This window comes from Falco biarmicus, chromosome W (genome assembly GCF_023638135.1).
Source record: "Falco biarmicus isolate bFalBia1 chromosome W, bFalBia1.pri, whole genome shotgun sequence".
Taxonomy (NCBI): domain Eukaryota; kingdom Metazoa; phylum Chordata; class Aves; order Falconiformes; family Falconidae; genus Falco; species Falco biarmicus.
In genome coordinates this window covers 18,631,296-18,646,138 of record NC_079310.1, presented here as the reverse complement: position 1 = coordinate 18,646,138, position 14,843 = coordinate 18,631,296, and the positions used below count along the sequence as shown (strand labels likewise).

The window sequence follows — 14,843 nt, the reverse complement described above, 5'->3', positions numbered from 1 at the left end:
TTGTTATGGTAAAGTGTCTCTGGTCGCAGATATATATATATATATGTATTAAAAAAAAAAAAAAAAAAAAAAAAAAAAAAAAAAAAAGGAATGAAGGGAATGACCCCAGAGGCACGATTAGAGAAAGCATGCTATGTTTTGAACTTTTTGAAAATCTCTGTCGACCATGCGGTGCCTCCCATTGTGCGGCACTTTGTGTCAATTGGTGACAAGCAGCAAAAGCACGAAGGTGTCTTAGTACGCATGAAAGACCCTCCTACCAGGCATTGGTCAGGACCACATGAATTGTTAACTTGGGGGAGAGGTTATGCTTGTGTTTCTACAGATGAAGGTCTGCAATGGATACCTGCTCACTGTGTGCAGCCTGAGCTTACCGTGCCAGACCGTGGGAGCGCTGCTGCTGCCAGTCAAACCAACAACTAATGTGTGGCCTCCTTACTGAACCAGTTCTTGTTTGGTGTGCCCTTCCTGACTTGCAGACATTGTTGCAAAAAAGTGAATGTATGTGGGGAATGAAGAATCTTACTGAAAGTTTTGATATTTGGGATAATTGATTACCTCTGTATAATGTTAATCCAAAAGAAGTTGATACTGTTTCACTTTGAATGTCGATAGTTGTTTTTAGGTAGATGCTAATGTAGTAGGAGGCTATGATGGGACCATGACACCCACATAAATCAACACGTGAACATGTTGATAAGCTGTGCATGCAGCTGTGGTTTGTGTCTGGGCTCAGAGATGTAAATATGGGCTTCTCTGTTACAGTAAAGTGTCTCTGGTTGCACAAGAAAAAAACCAAAAAAAAAGGGTGACTACGCTGTAAATACTGTATACTATTACCTTTTGGGGAGTTTTTTTAGCAACTTTTTTATTTCCCTGTTTGTGTATAGTTATAAATATATATGTATATCTATAAAAAAACCAACCGAAACAACCAACAAACAACACAAAGCAACCAGAACATTTTGAGAAAGTTTTATAGTTAACTTCTACATTTAATTCTAGCAACAACCTAAAGGTGTCCATTCAGCTGTTTGTTTTGTTATAAGTTTTCATTGTATGCTTTCAGGTTCTTTGAAAAACAGCAGTAACAGTTGAACAATTATTTCAAGTAAAACTTTGATCTACACAATTTCCACTTCCATGCTTTAGAATGGAGGCACAGTGGAACACTCGCCCAAGTGCAAGATTTCAAGAGCTTTTAAGTAGGTTTTATCTTTTTTTTAGGATAGAAAATGTTTCTTAACACCTTATATATAGAATTTACAAGTTAAACACAATTTCTCATGCTCATTTATTTGATTAGAAGTTTCTGATGGAATATTTTCATAAAAATTCCATAGTTTATTGCATGTTCTTATAAATAATCATAAACCTATACGTTGAGCTCCGTATGAAATGCGGTGATAACAAAAGTTTTACATTTTGTGAAACTGATTGAAATGTACAAATGTACACATAAAATAAGGCTAAAATTGGTAATTAAGTGATGAGAAAAAAAAAAAGAAAAAAAAAAAAAGAATGAACAGTCCATAACATGTTAAAGCAACCTTTTGGAAAAAAAAAAACCAAAACAAAACCAAAGAGGGGGAATTGTAGAATTGTACGGAATGGAGACAGTGGGCTGTATGTTGAATTGTATAAGATCTGTGATTCAAAAGCAGTTTAACCTGTATGTTGTTTCTGTTAAAAATAAAGAAGGGGAAATTGTAGAGAGCTTTATGGCAGGTGCTGGAGGCCACGATGCCTGTGAAGGACTTTGAAGGCTAAAGAAGAAAGAAAGTAAGATAAGGTTGGCTGAACACCTGGAAGACAAATGGGATATGAAGCGAGGCTGGAGCGGATGCACGATGCCATGTCCGCAGCTGGTTGAGAACATGAGACTCACAGAGATAAGAAAGAAGAGAGAAAAAAAAATGCAACAAGTTCAGTGTGTTTGTAACTTAGTAATTAACCAATTACATGTAGCCAAGAAGTGTGTGAACAGTATTGATTAACCAATGATATTTTAGTACGTTGCGCGTGAACAGCAAACAAGGATATATAAGCATGGGTTTTGGACTAATAAAGTGTCTTCTGGTCAAGTTCAGGAGTCCGTGTCTCAATCTGTTCAAGAAACCAATTTAAAGTGGCCGCAGGCTCTTCCATTGGCCCTTTTGCAGATTTGGGTTCAACCAAAAGGGGAGACATTAGTTAGTCATTATGAGATATTATATGGAAAACCTTTTGAATCTCCTGAGCCAAATGTAAACATGCATTTAAAAGGGAATCAATATGTATATAACTATCTGCTTTCTCTAGGAAAAACTTTAACTGCGCTTCAGAGTGTGATTGTGTGGAACAGACCACTGTCTTTAGAAAACCTAGTACACTATTTTCAACCGGGAGATTACGTTTATATAAAGACCTGGACTTCTGAACCTCTCCAGGAACGTTGGAAAGGACCTTTTCAGGTGTTGCTAACTACATTCACCACCATCAAAATTGCTGAACCGGATGCGTGGGTACATTATACTAGAGTGAAGAAAGCTCCACCAGCATGGAGGATTGTTAAAAGGGATGCTGAAACTTCAAAATTTACCCTGAAATACGTCTTATTTTGGATATCAGTTTGTACTGCTTGTGGAATTAATACTGATTTGGGAATTATTGTTAGTGGGAGCCTGGTTTGAAACAAAAATTGGACAACATGAAGTGTCAAAAGGATATGGAGATGCTGATCTTAGGGAGAGAAAAATTAGAAGTAAAAGACAAACAGAAACAGAACAATTGATATATCTCCCAAGGAAAACTCAGGAAGAAAACTTACTGTTAGGGTTAATCAAAGAGTTTGCCAATTTACAAAATGTGTCACAAATTACAGCTTGTTTACCGATACCAAGGGCAGTGGGTGAGCAAATGCCATGGGGAAATTTTAACTATGAATCTGACTAAATTAGAATATAAGAATGGGACAACGACTTGTAAACAGGAACCTCGGGATACTTGGGAATTACAAAAGGTTAAAGTTGGGCAAGAATTACCAGTATATTCAACCATTTGGGAATGTAAAGGACGATTTGCAGCAAAATCTGGTTTATATGAAGGTTTAGGAAATAATAAGGGATGGTGTTATTACCCTAAGATGGTTACAACAAACACCAGTGTATGGATATCAGAGACAAAATGTGAAAAGAATAATCAAACTCTACCAGGAAAAGAAATAATTTGGGAATCAGTTTGGTCTATGACCATACTATCCCAATTTCAATATATGGCAAATGCTTCTTGGTGCTTTGCTTGGGAAGGGTAGACTTTTACAATATGACCGTCAGTGGATGATAAAGGAAGTTCATTACAAGAAAAGGAAAGTTGTGTACCCTGGTGTAATTGTAAAAGGGTCTGCAACTGTAACACGGTAGACTGGGTGATCCAGGAGATTCCCCCTTTAGCAGCCACCCTAAAATATGGATGTCTATGTAGAGGCCTTAAGAATGACCTCCTATTAACTGATGCATATACTATTGCAAGGGAAAAAGATTTAGTTGTAGAATGGCTACAATTCAAAGCCCAGGACACTTGGTTTGGGCAATGAGTGGTGGGACTTGGAGAACCCACTTGATATGAAGAAATTGTACGGAATAGGGACAATACATCAAGTGTAATTATATATTTACCCAAAGAATGTAGGTATAGTAATTAGATCACATAACCATATAGTTTGAAGAAAATAACTAATGGAAGAAGAAGTCTGTCTTTCTTTCTCTAACAAGGGGCCTATTTATAAAGGATAAGAAACATTCCAATGTTATCCAGAGGGAGCGACTATAAGGAACAAGAATGAGAAACAGATGGTCGACAAGGATATATAAGTTAGCTCAGACTGATAAGAACACTGCAAACTTGCAAGACCATCACATTCCAGACAAAGGGTGAGAAGTACACCATGAGGAAGACATACGGCCTTCCTCCCAAAGACCACCGCCCGCGTCCCGAAGACCCCTGCCCACAAATCTTGGAAGAATTTGCGCAAGTGCAAAGGACTGATAAGCTAATTAACATACGAAGCTAGAGTAGGCGGGTTTAGGTGATGAATATGTATAGGTGTTAATTGAAGATTCATTGTTTTATTGTATAAATATGAGATAGTTCGTCACTTTGGGCATGCACGCCTGTGGTGGAGCGATCCCCCGTGCATATGCAATAAACATACCTACTTTATAACTTTCGAGTTATAGAGTTTAATTCCGTACGTCACACTTACCTTTAGATAGAAAAGTAAACCAAATAACATTAGGCATGCCAACATTATGTCCAATTTGGAAAAATCTCCCTTTCAAGGAACACTTGAAAATTTAAAATTAGAACGTGTGAAAAGGTCAGAAGAGGAAGATAAATAGAAAGAACCTTCAACTGGGATAAAGATAGGCTGTTTTTTGGAATCACTACTAACTCCTTTGTCAACATACAGGAATACAGAATGGATATATCAATTAACAGGACAGGTAGAGATTGGCAAAAGCAACTAGGAAAGGATTTAAAAATTTAAATATACAGTTACAGGCAACATTTAGGATGACTTTACAAAATAAATGGCATTATATATGCTCTTAGTTAAAGAACATGGAGATATCTAAAAGATAGAGTGGACCATTGCTGTATACATATCCCAAATGTGACACAGGATGTGGAATATGATTTAGATTTATTGAAGAAAATAAAAACTGATACCCAAAAACTCCAACAAGATATACAAGAAAGATGGATAGATAAAATTTTCAGCGGACTGGGATGGAATTTGAGTTCATGGGTTAAATCATTGATAAGCACTGCATTAGTTTTGTTAATAATCTTTCTGACAATTTTTCTGATTTATTATTGTCTAAAGAAGCAAATAAACAGCAAGACTGCCTTTAATCGGATGCTAATCCATGCAGTGACCAGACAACAAGATGAAAAATAAGTGATTCTAAGGCTCCCACTAGCACATGATAAGTGAAAATATATTGATAGATAAATTTCAGAAATAGGGATGAAAGTCTTGAAATGATTTTCAAAACTTTCAAAGGGGGGAAATGTTGCAGATTATCTTAAGATTTTACTGAATCTTTCTATATTTTGTGTTTATGTAACAGTTAGTTATAAGAGCATTTTGATTTTAAGGAGTTAATCTCCATGATAGAATTATGTTAGCACTTATCAGCCAATGACATATGAATTGCTGTGCTGCTTGTTATCTGAGACTGTTACTTGAAGTCCCTATTCTATAGACCATAATAACCTTAGTCCTTATTCTCTAGACCATAACCAGGCACCTAGGTTCTATTGTGTATAGGATGAGTTATTGGACAGCTTGGTAAGGCCAATATCCAGCCGTCCAACTTGGCAACAAAACTTACCTTTAAGGTGTCCTGAAGTGAACTACCTTCATTATAATACTAAAAACCACGCCCACAGGTCAAGAAGACCCTTGCCCAGGTGAAGACCCTTCCCCTGCACAATTATAGTAACAGAAGAAGGTGACACAGCAGATATTATAATTATATGCAAATGTATAACCAATCATTGTAACTGGGAGTGTACGACCTTTTCATTTTGTGTATAAATGTAATGGTAAAATCTACCACAGGTGTGCTTGATTTGTGGAGATGCCACTGAGCACCCAGCGCTGCAATAAAGGAGTGCCTGCTTCTTAATACTCCATTGGTGCTAAGAGGTTTTATTCACGATTTCGGTGACAACGAGAGCTGGATAACTGCAGTAAAATTCAGAAATACAGGAATGATGAGACACATTCACAGAAATAAGCCTAGGTCAAATCTCTTGTGTTTCTAAGGATGTCTGATTAATCTCTTTAATTTATGCCTATACACATAGAAAATCAGCTGATGGGAGAGTCCGTTTGTCCTGGTTTCAGCTGGGATTGAGCTGACTTTCTTCTTAGTAGCTAGTACAGTGCTGTGTTTTGGCTATGATGTGAGAACAATGTTGGTAACGCACTGGTGGTTTTCGTTGTTTCTGGGTAATGTTTATACTAAATCAAGGACTTTTCAGTTCCTTGGGCCCTGCCAGCAAGAGGGCTGGAGGGGCACAGGAAATTGGGAGGGGACACAGCCAGGACAGGTGACCCAAACTAGCCAAAGAGGTATTCCATACCATATGACGTTATGCTCAGTATATAAACAGGGAGAAGAAGAAAGAAGGGGAGGACATCCGGCATTATGGCGTTTGTCTTCCCGAGTAACCGTTACACATGATGGAGCCCTGCTTTCCTGGGGATGGCTGAACACCTGCCTGCCCATGGGAAGTGGTGAATGAATTCTTTCCTTTGCTTTGCTTGCATGCACAGCTTTTGCTTTACCTTTGAAATTGTTCTTATCTCAACCCCTGAGCTTTATATTCCTTTCCAATTCTTCTCCCCATCCCTCTGGGTGAGGGGGAGTGAGCAAGCGGCTGCGTGGTACTTGGTTGCTGGCCAGGGTTAAACCGTGACACTGTTTAAGAACAAAACTGAGAAAAACCTTTATGTAAAAGACAAAGCAGTCATCAAAACTTGTCTATGTAATTATGGGCTATGCACATCTTATATTTACCGAAAAAGAGGAAATGGAATACTTTACATGTTTAAAATGTGCTTCAGCCAACAGCCAACATGATTAAAATCTATCCATTTTCATGCCTCTTTACTTTAGCCCTAATTGATGTTTCCACAGTTCAGTAATCTCTGGTATAGAGAAGAGGATAGGAGGCCTCATTACAATCCATTTTTATAGTGTTTCTCTGATTGTTTATCAGAGAATTATCAGGAATTCTTGCTTCTAGGTATAGACTATCCCAGGATGTTGCAGATGTTGACAATGCTAGGAATGGGGAGAATTGTGCCCCCGTCCCCTTCAGTCTGAATCTGAAGCTCTCAGCATAATCAGATCAGCTTCAGGGGTCTTTCCCCCTTGGGGAATGGTTGATCTTTTGGGGTGTTTGTTTTTCCAATGTCCCTCTCCTTTACAATAGGCACATTGATTTGGCCCTATAGAACTTTCTAAAACCAATCCAGAATTCCAGCCCCGGCCTCTACCTCTACCCTGGATATTTTCTTGATAACATCTTCAACCTCTTCCATTGCCTCTCAGTGAATTCTCAGCAATCACGGCAGCTAACAAAATTATCCTGCATTTTGTGAACTTTTAATCTTTCTTTTTGTCTGTCTTTTTTTCTCTACTTCATCTTGATTATTATATACTTTATAGGCTATTTCTATCGATTGAGAGAGAGTCATTCCTCCTACCCCTTCTATTTTCTGTAACTTTTTTCTTATATCTGAAGCCGATTGTCCAATAAACAACATATTAAGCATTCTCCTATTAGTTTCATCTTCAGGATCTAAATCAGTCCACTTTCTAACTGCCTCACACAATCTCTCGTAAAATGCTGAGGGATTCTCATCATTTCCTTATCTAACTTCATATGACTTTGACACATTCTTTGATTTTGGGACCCCAAGTTGTATACCATATAAAATCAGTTGCTGATACTGTTTAATCATTCCCCTCCCAGCACCAGAATTTGGGTCCCATTCTGGATCAGTTTTAGGCATAAATCTGGCAGGATCATCATTAGCATTTCGGCTCTGTTTCTCTTGTTTGGCTTTTTCCAAAATCAATTGCTTTTCTTCTGGAGTAAAATGAGTGTTTAGCAGTGTTTGCATGTCACTCCAGATAGGATTATGATTCAACACAACTGATTCCCTTAACTGACATATTTTATCTGGATTATCTCTATATGATCCCAATGACTGTTTACAATCTAATAAGTCTGAGCTGCTAAATGGGACATGTGCAAACACCGGCAAACCTTCAACTCCCACTGCCTGCCGGAGTGGTACCTGTATCACTGGGTGCTGAACTCAAGTTCTTCCCGAAAAAAAATTTAAGCTCTGTGTGTATATATATACACAGTAGTTATTACATGCCTTATGATATCTCCTAAAGTAAAAGTAACTGGGAAAACACCTAGTTAGTATACTACTACACTGTTCTGTAGCAGTGATTGTTGGCATATAGTTTGTGAGCGATCATTTAATTGCACACAAATGGTGATAGTAGAAGGCATGGCTATAAAAGCTCTAGTAAACTCAAAGTTTAGCTTAGAGCTACCAGTGGTGAAGAGACAATGTTGGGAAAACTTTTACGTATTTCTTCTCTGAAGGCAGCAGTGTTCAACTTGAGCCATGTTTGCATAGGAACTTACTTAGCTGACAAGCATGACCTTTGATTAAAATTACTTGTATAAGATGCAGACTTAGAAGTTAAAGGCAGCATATTGTGTTTTGTTTTCTGTGTTGGCTTGCAGGAGCGGACTGGAAATTAGGACCATGCGTGGCAATCGGTTAGCTGAGGGGAATGTGCTGAGCTTGTAGGTCATGAACCCTGGGAGGACAAGGAGTGTGAATAGACACAACAATTAACATGATGAGTCATGCTGAGAGAGCATAGGGGAGTGGGGGACCTATGGGCCAAGGAGAGGTAACACCTTGCTGTTAATTGATGGTAGTTAACCACCAATCGGGGATTGCCTAGGATGCAATGCTTAGCTTAAAGAACCAATCTGTTTAAAACACACAGCTTCTGAAAGTATATATAAACTCGTGCTTCTGTACAATAAATCAACATTTGTTTGCATCAAACAGCGTCCTGTCTCTTCATTCGCCGCAAATTGGTGACCCCGACGTGATCCGGTTAAGGATCCGACGTGAAGGGCTCTCAAATAGCCTAACTGAGTGACTTGCAGCGAATCCCACAGAACTTTGAATGAACCGCTGAAAGGAAACGGGAGCCGGCCAGCCTGAAATCCCTCCGGAGTTGAGAGGTGAGCTGTGGGAAATCCGTAATGGGGAATCAGGCTTCGTCCCCAGAAAGAGATGTTTATGAGCTTATGAAAGGTCTCCTTAACAAACATAAGAAAAATATTTCTGGGCATGACCTTAAAACAATGCTCAAGTGGGTGCAAGTAAATATGCCTGCCGTGACTGCATCTACAATTTTTACGTGGGAACTTTGGGACGACACAGGGGTGAAACTGTGGGATAACGTGACAAAAGGGAATACTGAGTCCCACTGCCTGCTCTCTTCGTGGAGTCATTTTCGAAACTATGAAGGCACAGGAAGGAAAGACAGAGGAAGGAGAGGAGGAGGAATCGCGAGGTCCTATAGCTCCTTCTTTACCGACCTCTAAGTCACAGTGCCCTAGATTCCTGGGTGTGAATGCAGCTGGGTATCCGCCAGAAGAAGATCCCTTTGACCCAGGACCGATAGACCCTGAAAAAGGACCTGATTTGTATCCTCCTGATCCACACGATGTATGGGCAAATATAAAGAAACAGGCCTTAAGGGAGGGGGAATTAGAAGTGACTAAAACTATAGTTGCTCCGGTCTTGTACACTCAGGGCCGGGCGGGGAGAGCACAATGGGAGGCTCTTTCTTTTTCGGTTGTTAAGGAACTGCGCCGCACGGTTACGGAGCATGGTCTTTCCTCTCCCTATTTTACAAGTTTGTTATCTTCTGTGTTTGATACTTATGTCATGACCCCTCATGATTTGAAATCTTTAGCACGATTATTGCTAACCCCGACTCAGTACTCGTTATGGGAGTCACATTGGAGAGGAGGACTTCAAACACTCCTACTCACGTATGTTAATCATAATAATGCTGCATTAGCTGCATTAACAATAGAACATCTTATGGGCACCGGTGCACATACTGATCCGGTAGCACAAGCTCGAAACTGCCCCCGTGAGGCTCTCGAAGCAACTAGGGAAGAGGCAAAAAAGGCTTTTTTCCAGGTCCCTGACTCACAAAGGCCACAAAAAGCTTTTACTACGATCACTCAAGAGCCTCGGGAAACTTATATGCAATTTATTGACAGGCTAAAACAGGCTCTGGAACATCAAGTAGATAATGCGGTAGCTCAGGAAATATAGTTGTCAAAACTAGCTGTTGAAAATGCTAATACTGACTGTAAAAGGCTACTGAAGTCTCTTCCTAACCAAAACCCCACACTGGTGGAAATGGTGGAAGCATGTAACTGAATCGGTACGGTTGACCACAAGTTTGAGGCTATGGCTGCTGCTTTCGCAGCGATGCGTGGTGTGGGGAATTGCTATGGTTGTGGTAAACCTGGTCATCTGAAGAGAAATTGTCTTGATTGGGTTGCAGGGAATAAACAACAATCCCCTGGCCCTGTAGTTTGTCTGAAATGTCAGAAAGGGCATCACTTTGCTAATCAATGTCAATCTAAGTATGACTTTCAGGGACAACTGATACAGGGAAACCGACCGCGGAGCGCAGGGCAGCAACGCGCGCAGACACAAGTGCCACAGCTGACATTTCAACAACCTCGGAGAGACGTACCGATGCCTCAAGTCTCTGTCCAGCAACCTCAGGCAGTGCCGGATTGGACCTGGCAACCTCTCACACAGTAACGTTGCTCGATTCCTCGGTTCATTTATTACCAACAGATGTCAAAGGACACTTACCCCCCGATACACAAGCTTTATTAATTGGCAGGTCCTCCACAACACTGTCCGGTCTCTTTGTTTTGCCAGGTGTTGTTGACTCTGACAGTGTTGACAAAACCAAAATTATGGCATGGACTCCATTTCCGCCTTGTACGACACCTCAGGGTAGTCAAATAGCACAACTGATTCTGATCCCAGCAAGGGTAAGCTCCCTTATTGCTGACCATCCTCCACAGAGGAAAGGAGGTTTTGGGTCCACAAGGTTGCCCCACATTTTGTGGGTACAATCCATTTCTCTACAGCGACCTATGTATCAGTGTACCCTTATTTATCATGACCAACAAATAGCACTAAATGGAATCATTGACACTGGAGCTGACGTCACAGTAATTTCTCAAGCTAAATGGCCTCCACAATGGCCACTGACTGATGTCTCTCAGATGCTGGCTGGGATTGGGGGGACCGGTAACAGCCGTCAAAGTTTGGGACTAATTCGAATTCGGGGACCAGAGGGACATGTGGCTTCTGTTAAACCTTTTGTGTTACCACTCCCTATGGTTTTGTGGGGACGTGATGTATTGGCACAATGGGGAATGTCTATCCGAACCCATTTTTAGATGGGGCAAATGAAGTGCACGACACCCTAAAAATAACCTGGAAAACTGATGCTCCCATTTGGGTGGATCAATGGCCCCTCCCTCTGGAGAAACTTTGCGCACTCCAAAATTTAGTCTCAGAGCAACTGTCCAAAGGACATATTGTACCCTCTACTAGCCCCTGGAATTCACCTGTTTTTGTTATTAAAAAACAAACTGGCAAGTGGCGCTTGCTCCATGATCTCAGAAAAATTAATGACGCTATGGAAGATATGGGAGCCCTCCAACCCGGGCTCCCGTCCCCCACTATTGTTACAGATTTGCTAATAAGTTAAGATTGATTGACTTTATTTGATTGATTATTTGATTTTATAAAATCATTTTATAAAATAGAAATATAGAAGGATAAGAAATATATTTTAATGAAACTTATATAGTAAAAGCTGCTATGAGATCCTCTGTATAGTCTCGTACCGAGGCCAGATGAATGGGCTAGAATCATTGTTAAAACTTAGGTAAAAAATTTAGGGTTTGAAAGGTTTCTTTGTAGTTAACTAGTCTTCTGTATGTAGAAAGTGTATTGAAATGTCAGAATATAGGATTAATGGGAACTGGGGAGAGTCGACTGGAACAGCTTGTAGTTACCTGCCAAGAAACCGTGAACTTTAGTAAAAGGTAATTCCGGCAGGGGGAGATCGCGACCACCGACTCATATACCACCTACCCAAATCGTACCCCAGACCCATTTCTGGACTTTTCTAAGCTCCACTGCTCAGAATCGGATATGGGAGGAGAATATGTTAATGATTTTTGGGAAATATTATGATTATGCATGAATATTTAATGAATATGTATGAATAAGTTCTATATATGGTGTCTGATTTTGAGACTTGGTGTGCGTTGATCGTGAGAGGACTCACTCACGCACCCGGCCGTCAATAAAGAAGTGTCTGCTTATCTACATCACATTGGTGTCGATAAGTTTTTCATTCCGAGATTTCGATAACAGTTTTTGGCGACCCAGATGGGACCTCGCTGAAGGAGACCGGAGGAGTCGGGGACCTGATCGGTTCCAGCCGGCACCGAGGATTTCTCGGGGATACCCATCGATCCCCGATCCATAAGGCTCTTCGCGACGTTCCCTGGATTTTGGTAAGACACTTCTTTTTGTAATTGTAGTAAGTGGGTTAGAGTCCACTAAAGTAAGTGCACCGGAGGAAGTGGGTTGGAGTCCCACTAAAGCAAGTGGGTTAGAGTCCCACTATAAGGAGTGTATTGTAAGAAGTGGGTTAGAGTCCCACCAGTGGGTTCGAGTCCCACTGAGTAAGTTAAGGAGTGGGTTAGAGTCCCACCAGTGGGTTCGAGTCCCACTGAGTAAGTCTGCCTGTCAGACGCGGTGAAAGCTGCGCAGGGTAGGACTAAGAGTCTGCCCGTAAGACATAAGCAAAAGCTATTGCAGGGTTGGACAAAAGTGGAAACAAGAAAGCCTATATGCTATAGTGTTCTCTAAGGTAGTGCCTCTAACAAGAAGTTAGAAGGTTTTCTTTGATATGGAATTGTTTATTGTGTTTGTGTATTGAGAAGAAAATTAGAAGTGTATAATATTGTGTTTCATATCTTTGTTTAAAGTAATAATTGTGGAAAAGTGTGAGTGTGGCTGCAAGGGTGAGACGTGCAATTGAGCACAAAAGCGAGTGTGGAGTGTGGATCCGCAGATCGGAGTGACAGAGTTGGATAATTGTGTATTGTACTGTGAGTGATTATACCATGGCATCTAAGTTAACTCTGTTGTTTAAAAGTAAAAGCATGGGTAATCTTGCTGTAAATGACAAAATCCCGAAAAATTCTTTGTTGGGATGTTTATTGGCACATTGGGGAAATTTACAGGATGATCTGCAAAAGAGCCAGATGATTGAGTATTGTAATAATTTGAGTATTGTAATAATTGGTGGCCTTTGTATATATTGGATGATCAGGAAAAGTGGCCCATGAATGGGACGCTGAATTATAACACTATTCTGCAGTTAATGCTGTACTGTAAAAGAGAAGGGAAATGGAGTGAAATGCCAGATGTGGATTTGTTCTTTTTACTTAAGACAAAGAAAGGATTGGCAGGATGAATGTAAGCTAACTATTAGAGATAATTTGGCAATGGCTATAATTTCTGATAATAGGAAAGGAAAAAAAAATGTTGCTCAACCTGTGAGATTGGGAGTGGATACAGGAGCGACATTTTTGGTATTAAATACCTGTAAAGGAAAAACTGGAACAAAAACAGGCCATTCCTGCAACCCCTAGATTTGAAATTTGAAAATAAGATAATTACACATGAATTTTTGTATGTACCAGAATGTCCGATACCCTTCTTAGGAAGAGATTTGTTATCCAAATTAAATGCACAAATTGTTTTTGATGAAGGAGAACTTTTCTTGAAAATACCTGAGTCAAAACCGGGAGAAATCTTGATGATACAAGAAAGAGTAAAGGAACAAGAAATTCCATCAGAGGTGGATTTGGCAGTGATCCCTACTGTATGGGAAACAGATATTCCTGGTAAATCGAAACTAGCAGAGCCTATTAAAATAGATTTGAAAGAAGGTGCAGGGACAGTGAAAATTAAACAATATCCAATCAAACCAGAATTGAGACAGGAATTGAAGAAATTGATTGATAAATTTTTGGAGTACAAAATTTTGGAAGAATGTGAATCTGACTATAATACTCCTGTTTTACCAGTCAGAAAACCCTCGGGTGAATATAGGCTGGTGCAAGACTTGAGAACAGTAAATTAAATAGTTAAGGATATTTATCCTGTAGTAGCAAACCCTTATACACTGTTAACAGCGTTAAGGGAGACTTATCAGTGGTTTACAGTGCTTGATTTAAAAGATGCTTTCTTTTGTATACCTTTGGAAAAGGAAAGTAGAAAACTGTTTGCTTTTGAATGGGAAAATCCTCAAACCGGGCGAAGGATGCAACTGACATGGACTAGATTACCCCAAGGATTTAAAAACAGTCCAACTATTTTTGGAAATCAGTTAGCAAAGGAACTTGAAATCTGGAAACAGGATAAATCAAGACCTGGACATTTACTTTTACAATATGTGGATGACATACTGATTGCTACAGAAGAAAGATTTACTTGTATACAGGTGACTATTGACCTCTTGAATTTCCTGGGACTAAATGGGTACAAAGTGTCCAGGAAGAAAGCCCAGATAGCCTGCCAGACTGTGATATATCTGGGCTTTGAGATTTCAAAAGGACAACGGCAGTTGGGAAAAGATCGCAAAGAAGCTATTTGTGGTATACCTGAGCCGAGAAATATTCATGAACTCAGAGCATTTCTGGGAATGACTGGGTGGTGTCGCCTTTGGATTATGAACTATGGACTAATAGCTAAACCGCTATATGAGGCCCAAAAGAATTCTCCCTTGGCATGGGGCCCACAACAGCAAAAGGCTTTTTGTAGAGTTAAAACGTGCCTTAATGTCCGCACCTGCTTTGGGACTTCTGGATTTAACCAAAGATTTTCAGTTGTTTGTTCATGTAAGGCAACACCTTGCACTGGGAGTGTTAACTCAGAAGATAGGAAGCTGGAAAGGACCAGTCGGATACTTCTCCAAACAACTGGACACAGTGAGTAAAGGGTGGCCAAACTGCCTTCGAGCAGTGGCAGCAACAGTGATGCTCATACAAGAGGCTTGGAAATTGACTTTGGGAAGAACAACAACAGTCTATGTTCCACACATGGT

At 40.1% G+C, this 14,843-nt stretch overlaps 1 protein-coding gene across 1 annotated transcript; it reads left to right on the top strand.

The window, feature by feature from the left end:
* Positions 1-9,127: 9,127 nt before the first annotated feature.
* Positions 9,128-14,735, top strand: LOC130141917 (uncharacterized). The gene is made up of 5 exons (XM_056323214.1): positions 9,128-9,524; positions 10,580-10,695; positions 10,795-10,957; positions 12,071-12,240; positions 14,007-14,735. Exons 1-5 carry the CDS (start codon positions 9,128-9,130, stop codon positions 14,733-14,735), a joined length of 1,575 nt encoding a protein of 524 aa, XP_056179189.1.
* The last annotated feature ends 108 nt before the right edge of the window (positions 14,736-14,843 follow it).

Coding starts and splice junctions, on each gene's coding strand:
- LOC130141917 (XM_056323214.1), top strand. CDS start 9,128: ATGAAGGCACAGGAAGGAAAGACAGAGGAAGGAGAGGAGGAGGAATCG. Junction 10,958..12,070: donor GGCTGGGATTGGGGGGACCG/GTAACAGCCGTC, acceptor GGTGTCGATAAG/TTTTTCATTCCGAGATTTCG. Junction 12,241..14,006: donor GCGACGTTCCCTGGATTTTG/GTAAGACACTTC, acceptor CCTTTGGAAAAG/GAAAGTAGAAAACTGTTTGC.